This window comes from Camelus bactrianus, chromosome 33 (assembly GCF_048773025.1).
Source record: "Camelus bactrianus isolate YW-2024 breed Bactrian camel chromosome 33, ASM4877302v1, whole genome shotgun sequence".
Classification (NCBI taxonomy): domain Eukaryota; kingdom Metazoa; phylum Chordata; class Mammalia; order Artiodactyla; family Camelidae; genus Camelus; species Camelus bactrianus.
Window position 1 is genome coordinate 13,298,506 of NC_133571.1, and position 22,953 is coordinate 13,321,458.

Here is a 22,953-nt window from a genome sequence, read left to right on the forward strand (position 1 = left end):
GATGAAGCAGCCATAGCACACTACTCAGCACAATAATAAATGCGAGGTTTCCTTTCTGCCTCCATTTCACACTGAACATGCTCTAAGGCAAACACGGTATCTTTTTCATTTTTGTACCCCCAATGCTAATCACAGTGGCTGACAGAGCAAGTACTCAATGATGTTAGCAGATTTGAGCTGTTGACCCAGGAGGCAGAAGGGCCATGAGGAAGAGGTGGCAGTTATGGACTTGGTTATCAAAGTGGGACCTCAGAGGAGCTGAGTTACTGACTTACGCTTTAGCGTGTGATGACCAGAGTTGGCGTGGGGAGGAAAATTAAGTGGAGAGAGGGAAAGAATCATGTCCTGAGCTCAAGAACACATGCCATAGAAGGAGGCTACTGGACCGGAAGCCAGAAGAAGTTATCTCATTATGTGGCTGGACAGGGAGCATCTCCTAGGACCAGTGAGTGGGCAAGCATCTAGCACTCATATGGAAACCCTTGTGCTAGTGTATAAAGGTAGACACAATTAGTGACAGCTTATGAGAACTGCATGAACCTCAGAGCATTTATTTACTTTGGCTTTCTGAAATTAGGTTTAGAATTTCAACAATTTTTATAACGATAAACATGAGTCACCTATTTGGAACTTCATATCACGCATCCAAGGGTTGATAAATGAACACTTAGAACTTAATCAAAGAATTCTTGTGTGTGAAAAATTTATTTCCCAAACCAAAGTTTTAAGAAGTGTAAAAATAACCTCGCCATATGCAAGAACTCTAAAAAGCTACAGAACAAATGTTCATTTTCCTCTCACAGGTTCTGTAAATTTTCTGCTTAGGTTCCTTTGGTGTCCTGAGAGGAGGGCTGCGGTGGGAGAGAGGGGCAGGGTAGTGCAGCAGAAAGGAGAGGCTACTGCCCACCAGAGAGGCCAGCAGGACCTCCCAGCATGTCACCCAGGTGCTGGCTTGTGAAAAAGCATTTGGAAGAAGGTGAGGAGAGCAGTGACTGACTTGTTCTTATGTCCTAAAAGGTCATATGGCCACAGAATGAATCTGAGGGTGAAGTGTGAACTTGTCCTCATCTAACTGAGCTCTGCCTCTCTGACTTTCATTTTCCTATAAATTATAAGAACTTTAACTGCATCCTCAGATGGCAGAGCTTCCCCCTTCTGGCCCCCTTCCCCACACGTCCATCCACTGGGCACATGTGCAAACTTTCCACGCACCATCCCCAGCTGACCTCCAGTTACCATTTCATACACTTGTCCTTAATTCTGTGAAAGAGGAAAAGCCTTATTTACAATCTGTCCTGGGGAAAGTGCTGGAAGAGAAGGAGGGGAACAGGTGAATTGACCTCCATGCAAGGATTCCAGGATTCCAGGGGGGCAGCAGGCTCTCCTGGAGCACGAGGGACGGGGAGAAAGGTTTGGGTTGTGACCTGTGATATGCTTGGCATAACAGAAAGGAGACTCAAATCCACAAGAAAAATACCAGCAGTACCCATGCAGGACTAGTACCCTGCATGTGTTTTGCACCTTAGAGTCTACACAGTGGTTTCCATCTAAGCTGGTCCTTTGGATAGCATATCAATGTTATTTATTACAAGTTTAAATCCCTTGCAAGTACATGTCTGACTAATTTCTGTATCCCACCATACCTGGTCAAGGGTACTTAGCAAAGGTTTGTTCACATTAATCCTCTCGACAACCCCAATAGTTTGGAAGAGGAGATATCATCCTTATTTTATAGCTAAGAAATCTGAGGTCTGGGGAATCTGTGACTTGCCCAAAGTCACAGACAACAAGTGACAACCTGGGGCTTAAACCCCAGCCTCAGGTCTTCCCATCCAGGCCTCCCGCTGCTACCAGAGGTGTGGAGGAATGAAAATCTTTAAATTCTTGAAAAGAAAAAAAAAGCTATAATTTGAGGGATTACAAACAATTTGTACATCATGGAGTAGTAATTAGGATTTGTATTTAGGTGAAAGCCCTTCTCTGTCCTAAGTGAGAACCTTCGGAGTCATGTCAATATAAAGTACCTACCCATCGTTTTGGGCCAAGCTTTGGACATCAGTGGCGGATCCAAGGCAGGTGCCTCAGACCGAGGTCTAGAGGTTTTATTCAGCAATGTCAACTGAGTATCTCCTTAGCAGATCACAGCCCGGAGAAGTTAGAGAAGTAGCTTTCCCCAAGTCTGAGTTTAGGCTGTTCCATCCCACACCTGGAAATCACCGTTCTTGGCCTGGCGTTGCTCACAGGAGCCCAGACAAGGGCAGGAGGGGCAGGCAGACCTGGTCTCCTCTCCTCCGTGGAAGAATGGCTGTGCAAGGCCTTGCATGGGGCCTGACATGCTACTGTCTGGGCCACACAGCTTCTGTCCCACCTGGGCTGTCATCTAAAGCTAAGGCAGAAATATGGGAATTATGCCAGTAACCAGCCCTTGGTGGCCATGGGAGCCAGACTATACCTTGGGGTGGTGCTAGGACTTTCCCTTGAAGAACACTGATGTTCTTCCTGTGAATCAGCTTAAAGGAAGAAGAAGGAGAAGGAGAAGGAGAAGGAGAAGGAGAAGGAGAAGGAGAAGGAGAAGGAGAAGGAGAAGGAGAAGGAGAAGGAGAAGAAGAAGAAGAAGAAGAAGAAGAAGAAGAAGAAGAAGAAGAAGAAGAAGAAGAAGAAGAAGAAGAAGAAGAAGAAGAAGAAGAAGAAGAAGAAGAAGAAGAAGAAAGAAGGAAGAAGAAGGAGGGGGAGGGGGAGGGGGGAGGGGGAGGGGGGGAGGAGGAGGAGGAGGAGGAGAAGTGGGCTTTGAGCAGGGGAAGGAAGGTTTCGCCTCCCTCTGGGGGCAAGAAAGTTGTTCAGAGAGGCCTGGAGATTTCCAAAGGCAGGAAGCTAGCTGGTTTCTCCCTGCCCCAGTGACAGCCAGATGCTTAAGGAAAGTTTTCAGAATGGGACTGAACCGGTGGGCGCTCCGAGTGACTATTTCTTGAAGTAGTTGAAAACTCTCTCTTTGGTACTTATGCCATCTGTTAGTTTCCAACAGCACGTCAAAATGTTATGAGCCCTGTGTCCACACTCAAAGCGAGCAGCCTGCAGCCCAGAAGCCAGCAGCATGAGAGGTGGGCCATGAGACTGCCAAGACAGCCCTGGGCACGCGAGGCTTCTCAAGCTATCCGGGAATGGAAACCGAAGAGCAGATCAACTTCCTCCATTTGCAGGATGGGAGCTCCGACTGTCACTAAGTGTAGAATTAAAGGGAAATGACACCCCTAAAAACTGGAGAAGTCAGTCAGCTGGACTACAGAAGGAAAACACAGCTATTTCTTGAAATAAATGAGATACTTTTGTCAATGTTCTGTTCTTAATGTCTTGCATCCAGGTTCATGAAAGCGATGACAGTGGACTAGGTCCTCACCCCTTCTGATAAAATGACCTTTTTAAAAATCACTTTGGAGGTTGGGAGGAATCCAAGTGTGGTCCAAGGCCCCCGTCGTCCTGGGGTGGGGTGGGGCTCAACACAACATACAGCCTGGAGAAGGGACACGTGAGCACAGACCACAGGAAAGCAGACTGGCTCCCTCTAGTCCGTATGAGGTCTTTCTGTTGAGTGTTTCCACTAGCCACACCCCCTCTTATTTGGGGAGCCTTGATCAGTTGTAAGAACACTTCTGTATCTGGCCTAACAGCATCCTAGGAATATTTCAATCTTGTCATTGGCTAATGACAAAGGGACTGTTCCAAGAGTACACACCCGGCAGTTGCCAGGCTGGGGCTCAAACTAGATCTCCTGTTTCCAAGGCCCACAGGCTCCTCCCAGCAGCCTTGTGAACCTTGACCCCTGACCAAGAATGAAATCCCGGACTGTAGGCTTGAAAAGGCTCTTAGCCCCAGTTCTGCTGATTCAAGAGAATTAGCAGGGGAGGTCCCTCACCTGGGAAACCAGTAGTTCTTCCTCTTTTCTCTTTGCTGATGGGCAGGCACAACACACAACACACAACACACAACTCACAGAGTCTTCAAAGTTCTACAAGCTTAGCTGCCGAAGCATGTCAGGCAAAGAGAGCTGAACTTCAACCAGGAGACCAGGAATTTGATTCTGCCACTAACTAGCTGAGTCACCTTGGCTAGTTACCTCCATGCTCTGGGTTTCCTCTTCTATTTAAAATACAAATCTGCCATGTCTCTCTCCTGCTCAAAAGCCTTTAGGGAGGCCTATCACCCATCCAACTAAAATTCAAATGCCCCCGCATTCAAGTCTGAGCCACCATCTGAACAGAAGAGAGAGGAACATTCGGAGGGGAGATCTGTCCCTTCTGAGCTCTTTTATTCTCAGGCAGGAGAGAGTCAGGCAGATGGGGAAGGGCTGTGGACATTAATTAGATTCTGTAACCAACAGCAAGAAAGCTCTTCCTGGGGCTGGACTGGCCCTTGGTGGCCCCATCCCCTTACATCTGTCATTCTCCTTGACCCAGTGATGACGAAGTGTCCCCAGGCAGATTCCTTTTCTCTGTTTTTTTTCTCAGGGGCGGTTCCATCGAGGTCTCTCTCCTTGTTATGTGTCGCTCTGACACAGTGATCACAAGGCCTACCACTTCCCTAATCACCAGTCCAGGGACAGAAACTGCAAGCTGGGTCTGTTACCACACTCGAGCTGGACTTCCTACCACTCAGATGCCCACCTGACCCCACAGTGGTGCCCATTCAGAAGCATCAACCTGAACACCAAGATGAAGCAGAGTGAAAATGAGACAATGGAACCATCTAAAGCTCAGAAGTTGTCCTAAAAATTTCCCAGTGTGGCCACGGGGGCAAGTTGTCTACCCAGCTCTCCCCACATGTTTACTGGGACCCCCACATCCCCTCTTCCCTCAAGACTCAGCCCTGAGCTGTTCTTCCTCCCCCACCCTCACTCTTTCTCTCTCTCAACTCACGAGACATTTGTCTTTTCCAAGAACTCTTCCAAGATTGGGTTTATATAGTGGTAAAAGCATGAGCTCAGAAGTCAAACAAACCTGGGCTGTAATATTAGCTCTGCCGCTCGCTGGCTGAGTGACACAGACAAGTGAAGTAGTCCCTGACCCCACTTCCCCATCTGTAAAACATTAGTAATTATGTCAAACCAGCAGGGTACTAATAAGGGTTAAGTGAGACAATGTTTGCATGTTAATCAGGGTAGTTAACACTAGCTGCTATAACAAAAATTCCAAAATCTCAGTGGCTAGATATAACGAGAGCTCAATCCTCACTCAAGTCACAGGCTAATGTAGATTGGGTGTCTTTCTCACATAGCTCTGCTCTAAGAGGTAATTCAGGGACACAAACTCCTTCCATCCCCTTGGAGTCCTCCTCAGGGCCCTCTCCACTGGCTGACAGAAGAGCAAAGACAGAGCTAGGGGCCAGGCCAGGAGGTGCACCCATCAATTCAACAACTTTACATCTGGTTAAAACCCAGTCACATATTCCACCTAATTGCAAGGCAAGCTAGGAAACACAGTTGTTGTGGGTGCCCAGGAAGAGGAAATGGGATTGCACTTAGCCAGTCTCTGCTACAACATGTTAAGTATTCAGCAGAATGATTGACACATAGTAAGAGCTACATAAACAGAAGATACTATTATAATTACTTTCTATTATCTGTCATGATACTGGTATGAATACCAGAAATCACTGAACCTTAGGGTGGATTCTTCAGAACACTGAGAATGAGTAACTGAATACAAACCAAAACAAACACATGAATTTCTTTTTAAAAAGAGATGGCAATCAGATGTCCTGTTCTAGGTGCTTTCTTTGAGGCACCAGGAAACACTGAAATAGTCTCATTAAAATGCAGACTCTGCCCTGAGCAAAACACTAACCTAAGTCAGCCATGGTGGTTTTCTCTTCTTAAAACAGGAATGTTAATTTACCCACTTTACAGGTTCTTCAAAAAGTACCATACTCCCTCATCTCTAAGCATATACTTCCCTCCGCCTGGAACACCCTCCCTATACCCTCTTGACTCAGGTGCCTCCTACTCATTTCTCAGGTCTGATGTCACCTCCCCTAGGAAGCCTTCCTTACCCTCAGTCCCAGTTGCGCTAAAGTGTCTGTTTTCTGAGTCCCCGTGTAAGCCCGTACATTCCTGTACAGAGCACTTACCATAGCATATTAAAAATCTCCTGTTTACTTTCTGTCTCTAGCTAGAGTGTTCATTTCTTGGGGGGAAAGGACCTTGTTTTCATCACCATTTTATCCCCAGCCTCAGTGATGTGCAGGCACATAATATCCCCAGGCTCATAATGATACGCAGTCAACGTATGTTATATGAATGAACTGAAAATCCTGATCCTTCTCCAAAATGGCAAGGGGGCCTAGACTTGTAAACTCTTACAACTCAACACAAAACTAAAAGTAAAAACAAGTTCAGAAAGCTACAGTGCAGCTTACTCCTTATAAAGGTCAAGAAGTCGTTTGAGAGAGCAGCCACACCCTTGGGTGATGCCTGGGTACCTCTGAGCAACTGGCCACCACTTAATCTCTCAGCTGAGCAACAGAGAGTGCAAAACATACCCTCACACCTCTAACACCCTGAGACCCCTCCTCCGGGCTGATAGGGAGTGCAGCAATGAGAGCTGTCCACTTACAGTGGCTCTACCTGACCATGTTTCCTGCTGCGTTTCCATATCTCCACTGTCATATAGTTGGTGCATCTCTGATCTTCACCATCAAAAAACGAGGTCTTTCTCAGACACCAGATGGGACTCCCACGCCCCCACCCCATACACACACATAGTCTGAAGCATATGTCACCAACCAACAAAGGTGAAGAGGACAGTTTGTCTCCCATGACCTTCTATCTTCCATGCACCGTAATGAAACCTTAGATGAGCCAACCGACAGAAGTACGAGTGATTGATGATGTCTACCCAGTTCTCCAGGAGTGCTATTACTCAGCAGAAAAAAAAAAAAAGCTCTAAACATGACATTTCAGGCAGGCGAGGTAAAGAGAAAAAGCCTGTAAGATGTCGTGGACACGCCTCCAAAATTAAGGCAGGTAGAAGGCTGCCCACTGTACGACTGCTTTAGCTCAGAGGCCTGCACCGAGGTACTCCGGCAACACCAAACTCACACAGGTGTCCTCGCACACATCCCCTGAGTGCCTGGGACAATCTCCTTCCCCAATCCCACTAGGCCTGTACAATCTGCTCTGACATCTTCACCCCATCTTCTGCACCCACAGGGGCAGGGTTGTCCCTCGCCACCTGCACCCCAACACACACACACACTCTCTCTCTCCAGGCTACCCAGAGGGGCCCTGGGTAGGGGGCGGGTTGGCGAGGAGAGTGGGAGTCGGCCAGGGCCCCGCACCCGCCCCGGCACCGCACACACCCACCCTAGCCCTGCTTCCTCAACGTGGGCCTGCGCTGTCTGCGCTCGGCTGCTGCGCTGGCTCCGGGGCGCAGCGCCTCCGGGGGCGGGGCGTCTCGAGGCCCCGCCCTTCCTACGTCAGCCTCGCTGGGCGCGGGCGAGCGCGGAGCGCCGCCGGAGCATTCAGTAGCAGCCTCGCGTACCGACGGCTGGAGGCACGTACTCCGGCTCCGGCTTCGGCTCTCGCTTCAGAGGATGCTGCGCTCCCAGGATGCTGCCGCGCCTGGTAGTGCCGCTGGCGGCGCTCCTTAGCCTGCGCTTCGTCTCCCGTGCGCATGGTAAGGATCCGGGGTCTAGCCCTGCTCTGCTCTCTCCGCGCCCCTCCACCCCGCTCCCACGCCCTGCATTAAAGTTCTACGTCCCACGGAGAACCCCCATCTGGCTGGCCCTCTCTGGAGAGGGGAACCCATTATCTTCCCCCTCCTGGAATCCCCCTCAATCTGGCAAGCCTCAGGCTCACCCGTTGTGGAAATAGAGGAGGCTGAAATTGATTGGGGGAGTGGGGAGTGTGGATAGAGAAGTTAAATGACCCCCTCCCAACTCACTGTCCACCCACATCGATATGAGTCATAAATTTAGCCATGGCTTTTTTGTTGTTAGTTCATATGATGGGACTACTCGTCCCTCTGGGGAAATACTTTGATCTCAGTTTGACTCTACCTACCCTTAGCTCTCAGATTAATCTGTTTCTGCCCCGTGCCATCTCACCCCCATCTCAGCTCTTTCCCCCTACTACCACCTGTCAGCCACATCTGATCATCCATTCTCCTTCCTTGGATCTTAACGGCACTCCCACTGTCACCTGCCTTCCTCCTGCCTACTGCTACCCCTTAGCTCAGTCTCCTGGAGAGAGGGAATGAAAGGGCAGGGAATTGGAGGGGCCAAGAGCAAAGGCAGGGAGAGCAGAGACTGAAACCGCTTCTACGTGATGCCAGAAAACAAAGTAAAACATGCAGTCAGCCGTTCACATGATTGAGTGCTGAAATGGGGATGTTCCACCCAAACACCACAAAGACCTACTGCATTTTTCACTTTCCATCTACTGTTTTGAAATCGAGACACAGATTTGAGGATCAAAGACAGTATAAGAAAGACAGCAAGGGACAGGGACAGTGTGCTTTCTAAGTGAGAATGACAGAGAAAAGAAGCATTATTAGAAGGATGAGAAGTTAGAGAACAGGGGAATGTCAGATGGAGAGGCAGTAAGGGATAAAGGAGGACAGGAGAGGAACTGACTGTGGCTTTGACCCACCTCATTGCACTTGATGGGCAAGACCCTTAAAGTACGTGTATTTACCTCATTTTTTAAAAATAACCCATGTATAGAAATGGAAAGAGGGGAAGGAAGCATACTAAAATGCTTTAAGTGATTGTGTTGGGGCAATTGCTAGAGTGATTAGCAATTCTTTTCCAGCTCTTTGTGGGAATGTCCTCAGCCCAGTCTGTAACCAGGACTGCCTGTCCTCACCCAACCTGAGGCATCTGGCTAGAGTAAAGACCTAAAAGCCAGGGAACGGGGCAAGCACTCAGCTTGGGGTCCTGTGAAGAGAAAGATAGATGCCAACAAGCAGGGCATCTGTGTACCCAAAGAACTCCAGAGAGGGGACCTTGGGCTCGAGTCAGGGCTGGAGTCAGGGTGGGGACCAGGTGTGGGGATGGTGAGCAGACCTTGGGATGGGGCTGGAGCAGGGACTAGCTCTTCTGAGAGCTCACTGCGAACATATCTCAGCCTCAGCCCCTGCCTTCTTGCCTCAGATGCATCAGACCCAGCTTGGCTCTTCTCAGCCAGCACTTCTGCTCCCGATTACTGACAGCACAGGACAGTGCTTTAAGGACAGAGCACAAGCTCTGGGATCAGACACATATGGGTTCTTGGGCTCACTCTACCCCTCACTACCCCTGTTGGCCTTGGGCAAGTCGCTTAACCCCTCTGAGCCTTCATTTCTTCTTAGTAAAATTGGAATAATAAATACCTACCGTAGGACTATTGTGATAATTAAATGGGACAATATATATAAAGTACTTAGCTGAGTGTTCAGCTCAAGGAAAAGTGATCAATAAATGGGAGCTCTTAGAATGCTTGTCACCACTGTCATCGTCATCTCCTCCCTGGGGGGGTGGGGGGGTGGGATCTGCCACCTTTGGTACTGACCCTCTTCTCCCTGGGGACAGAACTGCCCAAGCCTCCATCTGCGTGGTTTGCAGCAGAATTCTTCCACCACGTCCTCCATTGGACACCTATCCCAAATCAGTCTGAAAGTACCTACTATGAAGTGGAGCTCCTGAGGTAAGCAAAAGGGAAGATGGAGAAAGGAGGGAGGTGAGTGAGGGAGTGTAAGTCCATCCGCTTCTACCCCCCTGGCAAGGGGAGATACCTGCCCTGTTACTGAAGTGACACCAGGAAGGACCCTGGCGCATGCCATCAGTTGACCAGTACTGATCAACTCTCACTGATCAACACTGCAGAGCAGTGTGGTGGGAGCTCTGGGATGAGAAAGCCAAAGTGTTGCTTTTTACTCCCAAGATTTTTCCATTTTATTGGAAAAATAGGAAAAGTATCCATAATACAACTGGAGAACAAAGAAGCCCATAGGATGGCAGATGTAGTTGAGAGAAGGAAGGAATTGGGCTGTGTTGCGGAGTGTATCAAGTCTTCCTTGAGGACTTCCAGTAAGAGTGGGATTTGAGCTGATATTCCAGTCTAAGAGTCTTCTAGACCACACACAAGTTGGTGCAGGTCCCAGAACAAAGGGAGAGCCCCTTACACTTAGATGCCCTGGACTAGATGAGATCCCTTGAGGGCTCTACCATCATGAGAGCTCTCCTCTGGCCTCTTGCTTCCCTCTTAAAGGAGGTAGGTTTAAGCATAAGTTCCCGTCCCAATACCTACACTAATATCTCCCCAGGTATGGAGAAAATCTCTGGAAGCCCATCCCCAACTGTAGCCAGACCCCGATGCTGTCCTGTGATCTCACCATGGCGACCCTGGACCTGTATCACAGCAGTGGTTACCTAGCCAAAGTCCGGGCAGTGAACGGAAGCCAGTGCTCCAACTGGACCCATCCCAAAACCCGCTTCACCATGGATGAAGGTGCTTTTCCTCCCCTGGGCCTTGAACATGGCTTTCAGGGTCCTTTCCAGCCAGAAACTCTAGTCTAGAACTTTTCTCTCTGTTCTCATAGTTCATCATGTCTGCCTGGCTTCCTGGCCAGGGACCTAGTTGCCCAGACAAGCCTGAATCAAGACTTTGGAGAAAGTTTAGATGAAAATAGCCAAATAGTTCAAGGTTAAAAAGGGAACTGGAGTTGTTTCTCCTACAGAAGAGAAGTCTTGGGGTGAGTTGGGGCAGCTGAGTCACGAGCCCAGGTCAGTGCACTTGCAGGGTTCTGGGAGAGGAAGCGAATCCGTAAGCCCTCAGCACAGGGCAGCAGGCAGTAGGCAGAATTTGGATCAGGTCTTCCTCCCTTTAGGAATGAATTTAGGGGCCAAGGTCTGAGGCTTTGAAGCAGGGAGTTGCTACTGAAGCAGTTGGAAGTTTCTCTCTGCAGAGATAAGAGGAAAGGATAAGGCCCAGACTCGTTGGAATTCTTTCATTGTGCAGATTGGGACTGACCATCCTCTAAGTGTGTGGCCAGACTGCTCTGCAGAAGTCGGAGCCAGAAGGGTGCTCTCGTAGGTCATAGTCTCCTTAATGCCTGCCCACCAGCCGGTGCTCCGCTGGCTGCAGAAACATTAGCTGAGGAAGGTGTTTAAAATAGATGTTTCCAGGACCCAGCTTCCAAAAGTCAGATTCACCGTGTCTTGAGGAAGCCCAGGCATCTGTATTTTTAACACTCCCCAGGAAATTCATTCTTCTCTCCTGCTCGACTGGGAGTCCTGTAGCCTGGGTTTCAGAGTGATTAAAGCTTGACCCTGGAGGCCAGGCATGGATGGGGTGCCCAGGCCCTCCCCAGCCTGCAGGCCTCATGGGTTTGTCTCCCCACTTAGTGACACTGACAGTTGGCAGCGTGAAGCTGGAGTTGCACAGCGGTGTCATCCGTGGGACGATCCACCCCCCCAGGCCCAGCGTGGCCCCTGCAGGCGACACATACGAAAGCATCTTCCCACACTTCCGCGAGTACACAATTGAGGTTCGCAAGGTACCAGAACCCAGTAAGGTACGGGCTTTCCCCCAGGCCAGCCTTCCCTTTCACCCAGTCTAGAAGTTCCTCTTGTGCACCCCTGGGGAACTTGGCCAGCATAGCAGAGGTCGTCGCAGGGAAGGAGTTGAGATGATGTCAGCCCTCAAACCTCTGCTTCTGCGAGGAGGCAGGCAACGCAGTGCCTCCTAAGTGTCAGGTACCACAGGAGACGTATGACTATTGCTGCCAATCCTCTTGCCCGTGGGTATTTTATTCCATTTTATAGATGGGGAAATGAGGCTCTGAGGGGCTATGTAAATGCCTCACCCCCATAGGTGGGGGATCTGAAATCTGCAGAATCCACCCTCTTTCCTTTTCGCCACAGCTGATCCCAGCCCCTTCTGGGGAGGTCCTCAGTATCTATAAGATACTTCCTTTTCTCTTTTAATACAAAATAAGTCATGGGAGCCTCAGAGATCTTGGGCTGTGTTGAGAATGCAGGGTTTGTTATCTTAAAAAAAAGAACATTGAAGGGGGTTGGCCTAGAGCATCTCTAAGGCCCTTCCAGCTCTCTCGGCTTCTGCGTGCCCTGGAACAAGGGTATTGTGTTTATTGCTATGATTATTTTTGTTTCAGTTACAAGAGAAGAAGGTAAAACAAGAAAACTTCAGCCTCCAAATCCCAGGAGGGCTGGGAGAGTTCTGTGTCAGGGTGAAACCGTCTGTTGGCTCCCGAGTGAATAACGGGAGCTGGTCCAAGGAGGAGTGCATCACGCTAACCCCACAGTGTGAGTTGGTCAGGGCTGCTTTCTGGGTGGGAGGGAGGCAGAGGGGCCTCGCACTTCGGAAGAGCATCCGTTGAGGGCTGCCAATGAGGGGCCCTGGGCTAGGCACTCCCACACACAGCTCTGCATCCTCACACAGCCCTAAGACAGAGCTCCTCTTGTCCCCATTTTAGAGATGCAGGAACTGAGGTTCAGTGCATATGCGCAGCTTCCAGGGTGTGGCCACAGAGCCAGGTCTCCCAGTTCTGCGAGTGTTTCCACTGGAGCCTGGCTGCGCTCCCAGGAGCCCCTCCCCAGCCCCCCTCAGTCAACTGTGATGGTTCCTGTTAGTTCCACTCCTCTGCTGTCCTTTCTTAGAGCTGGGGGCATCAAGGGCTTCTCAGAACTCCTTCCCTCCCACTCAGAGGAGGCAGAACTGAGCTGACTTCTCCCCACAGCTGTGGAAGTCAGCAAATACCGTGCCAGGCTCTCAGCCAAGTTCTGGGAAGGGGAGGGAGGGAAGGAAATATGAGATGTGAAGGCTGCGGTCCTGCCTGCAAGGATCTTACAGTCTAGCTGAGAAGACAGTGTGTGCCCAGTAGAAGCTGTAACTAGCAACTTGGGACACCACACATCAGATGCTTGACAAATCATGCCAACGGTCAGTGTGCTGGGAGTGCCCAGTCCAGGGAAAGACCAAAGGGACTCCTTACTTTCCTAGTACATTTCAGTCTCCAGAGGACACGCACGAGCTTATTGCTATTTAAGCCTCACTCTCACTGCAGGAGGGTAAGGTACCATCTGTGTGCCAGGCATCCTTAAGAGCTTTTTCAACATTCACTCACTAGTATAGAAAGTTCTGTGTACAGGTCTAGGTTCAAATCTCAGCTTCACCACTTATGACAGATATGACCTTGGGCAAGTATTTAACCTCTCTGGACCTCAGGATCCTAATCTATAAAAATGGGATGATAACAGTATTTACCTCCTAAGGATGTTATAAGGATCAGAAAACATAGTACAGGAGTTCCCCCTCTCCTTATCTGTTGGGCACACATTGCAAGACCTTCAGTGGATGCCCCAAACCATGGATATATATTATGTTTTTTTCTATACATAACCACCTATGATTAATTTATAAACTAAATTTAAGAGAATTTTAAGAGAATATCTGAATTGCCAGTATCACTACTCTTACACTTTGGGGCCATTATTAAATAAAATAAGGGTTACTTGAACAAAAGCACTGGATGCTACCACAGTTGATCTGATAAGCGAGGCAGCCACTAGGTGACTCACGGGTGGGATTCACTGGACAAAAGGATGATTCATGTCACGGGCGGGAAAGAGCAGGGCAGTGTGAGATTTCATTGTGCTACTCAAAATGGTACACAATTTAACTTATGAATTGCTTATTTCTGGAATTCTTCCATTTAATATTGTTGGACCATAGTTGACGACAGGTCACTGAAACTGCAGAAAGCAAGGCCCCAGATAAGGGGGACTGTTATAAAGGATTTGGTGAGTAAGTGCTATGTACTTCGCAACCATCTATGTGGTAGACACTATCATTTTGCCCATTTTATAGATGGTAAAAGTGAGGCTCAGAGAGGCTGACTAGTTTGTCCACAGTTTCACAGCTAGAAGTGGTAGAGCTGGGATTTGAGGCCAGGTCTGGGTGCTCCCAGAGCCTCCCTTCTTACCTGCTGCACCCTTCTGCCCCACCGCTCTTCTCTGTGCCATCGTTTGAGTTGTGAGTTGTGAGTTGTGTGCAGAGAGCTGGAAGCAGAGTCAGTGTGTCTTACTAGGGAATCCTTCAGGGCAGGTTGCAGAAGGCCAGGCAGGGATACCCAGGAACCCAGACATGACCTCCAGGGTCGTGACCTAAAGGAAGCCCAGGGCAGGTTGTGGGGGGGACACTTGGCCACTCACTGAGTTGCTCCTGAGAGTGGTCACAGGATCCCCAGGGACCGCCCGTCCATGGAACATGGTGCCAGGCCACAAATGCATCTCTCTGGGCCCACAGATTTCACCGTGACCAACCTCAGCATCTTTTTCATCTTCGTCCTGCTGCTGTACGGAACCTTGGCCTACTGCCTGGCCCTCCAGCTGTACGTGCGGCGCGGGAGGAAGCTGCCCACCGTCCTCGTGAGTCTCACAGGGGAGCCCCTGCGCCATCCTTCCTGGCCACACCAGGAGACCGGAAGCGCCCTCCTAAACAGTCCACATCCTCAACTTTGACCTTATCAGAGGCGCCTTTGTCAAGCACTGTGGGAGCCAAGGGAAGACTTGGTTGCCAAGCCCAGTGCTGAGACCGTTGCCTTCTAGTGGCCCAGACAGACCTGAGTACTGAGTAATCCCAACCCCCTACCCATCGTTTTGTTACTGTTTGCTAATAATTGGCCACAGACCAGCCCCTGTACCTCTGAGACAGGTACAGTTATTAACGTCACTTTACAACTGAGGAAACTGAAGCTTAGAGTGATTGTTACCTACAGGGGGACCCATAGCCAGGAAGAGCCAGGGCGGGAGCCCAGCCTCTCCCACCCCTAGAGGCTGGGGATGAGTGCCTAGGAAGAGGGAGACAAAGGGCCGCTGCCAGGGCGGGGGAGAGCAGAGTGGAGACGTGATGCTGAGAGGAGCCCCACCCCCACCCCGCAGAGGAGGCCAGCATCTCTGGCCCTTCCCAGAGGGTCTCCTCTTGCCATGCAGGGCTGACAAATGCTGCATTTGTGGTCAGCTGGCCTCCAAAACTCAATTTGCTGCAGTGAGCATTTCCAAACCTCAGTCCATCTGGCCTGGTGGCCTGGGATTCAGACTGGACCAAAAGTGGCCCCCACAGCTGACGTTACTGCGATGATGGAGGGCTCGGCTTGGAAGGGTGGGTTCCATCAGGGATACAGGGGCCCCAGGGAAGCTCACAGCTGGAAGGGGACCCTCCATGGGGATCTCTTGGAAAAATAAGGAGAGAAACAAAGGCCATCTGAAATTATTTTGAGTAAGAACTCTGGCCTGCACGCAGGGATGGGTCACTAGAAAGCAGAGCAGTGGGATAGGGCTGATCCCAGTACCGGATGGGAGGGTCTTAGTTGGGCTTGAGGAAAGGCATCTAGGAAGGGAGAGGTAGCAACTGAGCTACAGTTACTTAGCACCTACAACATGCAAAATGTGCAGGAAGCAGCTGAGTAATGTAGCCTCCGGTTCCAAGGGGCTTGATCATGGCCTGGTGGCTCCGCCAATGTGTGAACTATTAACTTTAATGCAAACCAGTGAAATAGACATAGATGCAAAATGCCAAAGGAGGTGACAAGCAACTTCTGGGCTTTTTGTTCCTTCTGTACGCTTGGACCACAGAATTGAGTTGTCCTTGAGAGTTTTTTCCTCCTCAAGATAAATACAGCCCAGTTCCCTTCACCTAAGGGTCATGGTCATCACTAACTCTATGAATAACTTACAGCACACAAAGCACCTTCACACGTGTTAGCTTTTTCTCCTTCCTTAGCGGCTGTGATCTGAGGTGTTAATACATCAAAGTAAGTCTTACTGAACAAGTGGGGATTTCAAATCAGCACAGCTGAGTTACCAATTCCAGGTTTGATCTTACGGCTGTGTAACTTTGGGCAAGTCATTTAACTTCTCTGAGGTTCCATTTTCTCCTCTAGGAAATAGAGATAATAATACTTCTTTAGAGAACTACTGGGGAATAAAATTCAACTTACCAAGTGTCTGTTGAGTGCTTTTTATGTACCAGGCACTGTTCTAAGTATGTTGCATGTACTAACCATGACTTGAGGAAGCTGTACTATCTTTATTTCCATTTTATAGAGGGGGAACTAAAGCACAGAGAGGATAAATGATTTGGTTGGTAAACGGCACAGCTGGAATTTGAACCCATGAAGTCTGGCTCCAGAAAACACATCCTTAGTCACCAAGCTATGTGATATCAGTAGGAACCCAAACAGTAAGAGTTGCATTAGAGTCATCACATACAAAGGGAATGAGGGCACATGTACAACACTGAGTCAGTAAGTCAGTCAACAAACCTTAGGAGTGCCTGCTCCGTGTCAGCTCAGTTTAAGCTCTTGGAACAGAGTGGCCAACAAGACCAGACAGCTCCTGTCCTCAAGGAATTTCTATTCTTTTGGGGGTGGGAAGTGAATGTGTGTGTATATGTGAGTGGGAGCACAGAAAACAAACAAACAACTCCAGGAACTAAGTGCTAATCAAAAATAGACTATGTGAAGAAAGTGTCTGGAGCACTGCTTTAACCAAGGGGTTGGGGAAAGCCTCTCTGAGGACATGACATCTGAATTGAGACCTGAATGATAAGGAGGATACAGCCATGCAAAGTGCTAAGAGAAGAGTATTCCATGCAGAGCAAGTAGCATGTGCAAAGGCCCTGAGACTGCACCGCGCCGAGGTGTTCCAGGGCAGAAAGAACACCAATGTGGCTGAGGCCAAAGAGCAATGGGGAGAGAGGTGAAGTGACTTCCCTGGGACTCTTGGCAATTAATGGGGAGCAAGGGCTCCTACAGTGCTGGTTCTGTGCTTGTCCCACAGCCCCACACTGCAGCCACACCGCGTGAGTGCACTCAGGGAGTGGAGAAACTAGCTTGGTGTCTCACATCCAGCATTTTAAAAATGAAGTGAATAGAATATGATAGAATAGGACAGGACAGGACAGGACAGGACAGAACACAATACAGCAGGTCACAGTACACAGGTAGTAAGTGTAAATATTATTTTGTGAAATTGGGTTTGATTATCTAAGAGAGATATTTCTGGGCTATTTATGTACAGGTTCTTATGTAACACGTAAGAATGCTGCCCATCGTTCTGAGCTCTGAGAACACAGGCTTCTTAGGTATCTGGCTAGTCAAACTGAGAATTGCATTAGGAGGAAAACTCAATTCTGAAACAAAACAGAAAGGTGGTGGTGTCATCCAGGCCCTGCTGTCCCCTCTCTGTCAGAGCAAGACCTTGTCTAGCTCCCCTCCTAGACGCGTGGCCTCCCCTGGCCACACTGGGGTGGGGTTCCTGCAGTGACCCTCTCAACTCTGCCCTCTCCTCCCCAGGTCTTCAAAGAGCACGGTCCCTTCAGCTTCACCAGCCAGCTTTCCTGCCCAGAGACCCAGGACACCATCCATCCCCTCGACGAAGAGGCCTTCCCTAAGGTGTCCGCAGAGCTGAGGAACTCGGAGCTGCACGGCAGCACAGACAGTGGCTTTGGCAGTGCCAAGCCATCCCTGCAGACCGATGAGCCCCAGTTCCTCCTCTCTGCCCCCCACCCCCAGGCTGGGGGGACTCTTGGAAAGGGGGCACCCCTGTCACTGGAGAACAGCTGTGGCAGCGGCAGCAGCAGCAGCACAGACAGCGGGATCTGCTTACGGGAGCCCAGCCTGAGTCCTGGCACGGAGCCCAGCTGGGAGCCGCAGGTGGGGAGTGACAGCCCGGACCCGGATGACAGTGGCATTGGCCTGGTCCAAAACTCCAAAAGACAGCCTCAGGATGTGCCAGGTGGCTCAGCTTTAGGCCACGTTAGTCCCCAGGGGCCTGAGGGGCCTGCAGAAGAAGACCCAGCTGCAGGGGCGTTCCAGGGCTACCTGAAGCAGACCAGATGCACAGAGGAGAAGGCAGCCAAGTCAGGCCTCCTGGAAGAAGAGTCCTCTTCAACAGATGGCCTTGGCCCCCAGTTCAGGATGCGCCTAGATACTGAGATGGGCTGGCCTCTACCGGCCCTGGCCAAGGGCTATATGAAACAGGAACCCCCAGAAATGCCTCTTGCTCCCCCCGGGGACCCAGCTGGACCATGGAACCAATCAGTTGAAGAATGGTCACTCCTGAGCTTAACCAGCTGCGGTGAGCACAGAACGTCTGACTGGAGCTTTGCCCATGACCTTGCCCCTAGGGACCCTGTGGCCACCCCAGGCTGTCTCCTGGACAACTTTGACTCAGACATGGGCGCCCTGCCACTGATCTCCAGTCTGCTCACGAATGAGTGACTCAGGCTAAGGGGCTGCGTTTGGTTTCAGCTACACTCTGCCCCGACCAGGAGGAGAGGCCCCGGGAGACAGACGTGAAACACAGGGCCAACCTGTGCACTGTTCTGCAAGCCCAGTGGGACCAGCACTAGCCAGGCCCAGTAGGTGTTCCGGGCAGGAAGAAGCGATCTCACTAAGTTAGCACAGGGTACTTGGATGGCATTGGCCTGGTTTGCCCACTCTGGCAGAACTGAGAAGGGCAGGGCAGAGACCTCCTCCCTCCTTGTCCCTTCCTGTATGGTAAAGGATTATTTGCTCAGGGGAATCATGGGGACTTGGGGAGTCATGGTGAGGCCACCAGGCTGAAGTCAGCTCAGAGAGCCAGGCCTCCCCATTTAGGATGAAGCATGGAGCTTCCGGATGGAGGAAGGATGGAGGGCTGGGAGGATGGAGGTTTCAGGGTCTTGCTTCAGGGGCCATTTCTAGGGGGAAAAGGAGAGAGCAGAGGCCGGAGGGAGCTGAGACCCAGAAGGTCTTCTGGCTCAGAACCCACCCTCTGGGGATGTTTCGTGCCCATCTGCTGACAGCTCCCTCTTTCGAGCAAATAGCACACATCTCCGTGGGACACTTGGAGTGGTCAAGCCACTCACTAGCCTCACCCTGCTGCCCCACCGTCTTGATGACAGTACCAGAGAAACCATGTGAGTTTGTGCTGGTCCAGACTCAGCCCTTCAGGGTCTGAAGTGGCCTCTGAGCTCAGTCACCACCTCATCTGCCCAAGAGGGTCAAGGTTGGGACCTACGCTTGGGTTTGTGGCTAACGTCCAGCTGCAGACCCACAGGACAGGGCCCATGGGCTAGACCCTCTGTTCTCCCAGTAATCAGCTGTGTGACCTTGGACCAGCCATGTCTCAAAGGGCCCCAGGTACCCCATCTGTGAAATAAGGACTCAGTCTCTAAAGGGCCCTCCATGCTGGATGTTAGCCAAGCTGACTTCTGGGATGACATTTCCAACCCCTTCTGCCCCGGGGCTGGGAGGAAGTGGACTGCAGGACCCACGTCTGCACGGAGCCAGCTGCTTTCTCAGGCCGAGGGCTAACAGGTCTAGCTGGAGTCCATGGCATCATGCTGAGAGAGCTGCCGGACCCTGGGCCCGGAAAGGGGGCACTGCTTCCCCACAGGCAGTTCGGAATCTGTCTTCAAAGCCAGTTTACAGTCCATGGGCAGGGAAGCTGGGAGGGGTGACAGGCCTGGGGTGCGCCTCCCTGAGTCATGCCTTGGCCCCATGTCCTCCGGGGCATCCTGGGAACAGACATCAGGCTCAGGGAAGCCAGCCAGAACCCCTTCCACTCTTCCAAGAGGCTTGTAGGTGCCAGTCTGATAACTCCCTCTGGAACCAGGTTTGATGGAGGGTCCCTCTGCATTTCCTAGGAAGGTTTATTTATTTGTTCTGTTCATTTATTTATTGAAGAGGCCACGTAGTATAGTGAAAGAATTCTGGATATTTCCAGGGCCTAGGAGTTCTAATTCCAATTTCAGTTTCTAGCTATGTGACCTTGGGAAAGTCACTTTTCCTCATCTGTGAAATCAGAAAATGTTGCCTGACTCGTTTCATTCATAGTGATGTGAGGTTCCACTAAGGACGTGGATGTGAATGTGCCTTGAACACAAAGCTCTGTAAATGAGTGGTGTGTATTTTTCCTCCCAATAAAGTGTCAGGACCACAGGAATCTTGTGAAACCGGTCAGATTTCTGATGACACCGTGGCTAGTGGACAACACAAATCGTTGATGATAGAGGATGATAATAAATAAGATGTGTGATATGGCTTTAAGGTACCAGGACTGAGGACTCAGGCTCAAATCAGGTGCAGGTCCTCATGCTCACGTTGTCTGTGACCTTGGGCAGGCTTCTTATCCTAAGTTCCAGCTTCTTCATCTATAAAATGGAAAAAATAATTCCCCTTGGGCAGATGTTCTAAGGCTTAAATGAGCTCACACACAAAGGGTTTAACACGTGCCAAGCGTGTAGAGTTCCGTGCGTTAAGTAGCTGTTGTTGGCTTTTAGAGATGTAAAGGGAAATGAATAGTTTTTCTTGGAAACGGGTGGACGTGAAAGAGATCGTGAAAAACGTAAGGAAATTGCTGAAAGAGTATGTAAGGAAGGATACTGAGTGCAGCGTCATGTAAAGAGTATGTTATGTAATGAAAGAATGGAAATGTAAGTACCGTGGAAGAGCATGCAGAGGATTCTCTCAAAGCACTGAAAATCAGGAGTGGGACGTAACAGTGTTTTAGATGTATATTCTGATAACTTGAAAGAAGATCCCGACAGCCCCTCTTCCAGGAAGGCAGCAAACCAGGCATCCTTGGAGCCCCACCAGCTGCTCCCCTCAACCTGTAAGTGTGTCCCAAGGGTGCTTCTCATAAGTGCGGAAGCCACCTGTATTCAATTCTAAAAGCAACCTGCTCCTTCCACGAAAAGCCACATGTGGGTTTGAAGCTGTCACCAAGCTCAGCCCAGCGGGTGGAACAGACCCAGGGCTCTCGGGTACACTTTGTTCTTTGTCGCAACCTGGATCCTCCAGGAGGTGGCTGGGGACACAGTGTCCCTCCCCCCCCCCCCCGTGTCATCTCCAGCGATGCCTCGCCCCTTTTACTCTGAGAAAATAACCAGTTCTGGGGAAGTAACGATTCTATCGCTTTCAGAGAACTTGACTAATCTCACACCACTCGGGACCTGCTCAGACTTTTGCCCTGAAGGACTCCTTGCCAAATTGGTAAGAGGTGTGTGGGCTCGGTCACTTTCTCCTGGAAATGAGTGTTAGAGATGGTTGTTGCCCCCAAAGCAAAGACCCTGGAGGCAAGTTGGATGGAGGCCGGTGGAGAGGGTAAAGATTCAGAGAATAAGGGGCATCATCCTCAAGGAACCGGGGCCAGTTTGGATGGGAGAGAGGAAGCACAGAGCAGCTGGACGAGAGTGGAGTCTGAGGATGTGGGCTGTGGCTGCAAGCATCCCTTCTGCAGAAGGAGTGGGAGTTCGTGCCATGTCTCCTCTGCTTTCAGGCTGCTCTCTGACCACCCAGCACAGCCAGGACCGTGGGAGAAATTGAGAGCGTTCTTCCAAACAGTGATGAGACACTTCCAGGCTTCTCGGGAATTTGGATTGAAGTCCCCAAGAGATGGCCCCGTTTGTTTCTTACACTGAGTAACCTCCTTGAAGGGTTTTCCAGGCTGAGGAATATATGATTCTGCGTTTCTCTGAGCTAACGGAACTTCCTCTTAGTAAGGAGAGAGGGGAAATGGGCCGGCATTGACTGAAGAGGAAATTCTGTTGAACCGTGTTTTCCCAAATTTGTAAATAGCTGTAGTCAAAGAGTCTGCCTTGTCTTCCCTCAAAGGTCTCCATCCCCACCCCACACCACTCCCAGTGCACGCACTGTCACAGAACATATCCATGGCCCCCGAGACGGACCCACCCGCTGCACTGAATGGAGCCCCTAGGGCAGTGCGGGTGGAGGGTCTCCAAGCCTTGCATGTGAACAGCAGAGAAGGGGGGCTGTCCCTGTGCCCACCTGGGACGGCATGCTGGTAGCCGTGTGAGGTAGTCCGAGCGGTTAGGGCTGGTTTTATCAAGCCCCAATCTAGATACTGGAAGGCATGACTCATCCATTTCCTGTAGTGCTTATGGGTTTGAGGGTTTCTTTTCAAGCAAATCCACAATTAAAAATTTTTATTAATCATTTAACATTTTTTTCAGTACCCACCACACCTTCCTCCTGATCAGCTTGGTCTTAACTTCACCTGAGCTCCCACAAACATTTGAAAAGGACGCTGGGGCCCAGTAAACACTGACAAAGAAGGGTTGAGTGAGGTGAAATTAGTGTTTTAAAAAGATAACCCTGGTCCATGTACAAGGCATGAGTCCGAAGGGACCAAGCAGGCTGCAGGGAGAACTGGTTGGAGGCATTCACTGTCAGCATTTGATTTCTTCGTGAAACATTAAGCACATACCACGTGCTCGATACGGTGCTTGGCCCTGGGTCATAGGCGGAGAATAAAAGATGCGTGGCTTTGTGGAGGGCTCCATCTGGGTATGAAGATAACCAGTAGACTAACAAACGGTTTATTGTAATCAGTGGCAAGTGAGTGCCATGAGAGAAACTGGCATTCCACACAAGGGATGGAGGCAAGAGGCAGAGAAACTGAACGGGAGGTTGTAGGAGTCAGCTCAGGCTGCCTTGACAAAATACCTTAGGCTGGGTGGCTTCAAAACCATACAAATATCTCTCCATGTTCTGGAGGCTGGGAAGTCCAAGACCAAGGTGCTCGCAGATTCAGTTCTTGGTAAGGGCTCTCTTCCTGATTGCAGATGAGGCTAAAGACTTCAGTGTGGCCCCTTCTCCGGCAACGTACATAGTGGGATGGGACGGAGGTGGGGGGGGGGCGGGGCGGGGAGGGGAGGTTGCAGAGCTCTGGTTTCTCTTCCTCTTCTTACTAGGACACTTTTTCCACTATGAGGGTTCCACTCACAACCTCATCTAGCCCTAATCACATCCCAGAGGCCCCACCTCCTAATACCGTCACATTAGGGGTTAGGGCTTCAACATATGAAGGAGGAGGGCACAATCAGTCCGTAACAGAGACTGAAATGATAATCCCATCAAATGACAGTATGATCAGGGACAGTGGGAACAGAGA

The 22,953-nt window shown here is 50.3% G+C and overlaps 1 protein-coding gene across 1 annotated transcript; it reads left to right on the forward strand.

Moving 5' to 3' along the window:
- Positions 1-7,499: 7,499 nt before the first annotated feature.
- On the forward strand, positions 7,500-19,983 carry IL10RA (interleukin 10 receptor subunit alpha). The gene is made up of 7 exons (XM_010953480.3): positions 7,500-7,667; positions 9,562-9,676; positions 10,296-10,480; positions 11,377-11,546; positions 12,147-12,297; positions 14,300-14,421; positions 17,349-19,983. Exons 1-7 carry the CDS (start codon positions 7,601-7,603, stop codon positions 18,273-18,275), a joined length of 1,737 nt encoding a protein of 578 aa, XP_010951782.2. The 5' UTR covers positions 7,500-7,600; the 3' UTR covers positions 18,276-19,983.
- The last annotated feature ends 2,970 nt before the right edge of the window (positions 19,984-22,953 follow it).

Excerpts from the sequence above, each read along its gene's own strand:
- IL10RA (XM_010953480.3), top strand. The coding sequence starts at position 7,601 with ATGCTGCCGCGCCTGGTAGTGCCGCTGGCGGCGCTCCTTAGCCTGCGC. Across the intron at positions 10,481-11,376 it reads CCGCTTCACCATGGATGAAG|TGACACTGACAGTTGGCAGC; the intron begins GTGCTTTTCCTC and ends CTCCCCACTTAG. Across the intron at positions 11,547-12,146 it reads AGGTACCAGAACCCAGTAAG|TTACAAGAGAAGAAGGTAAA; the intron begins GTACGGGCTTTC and ends TTTTTGTTTCAG.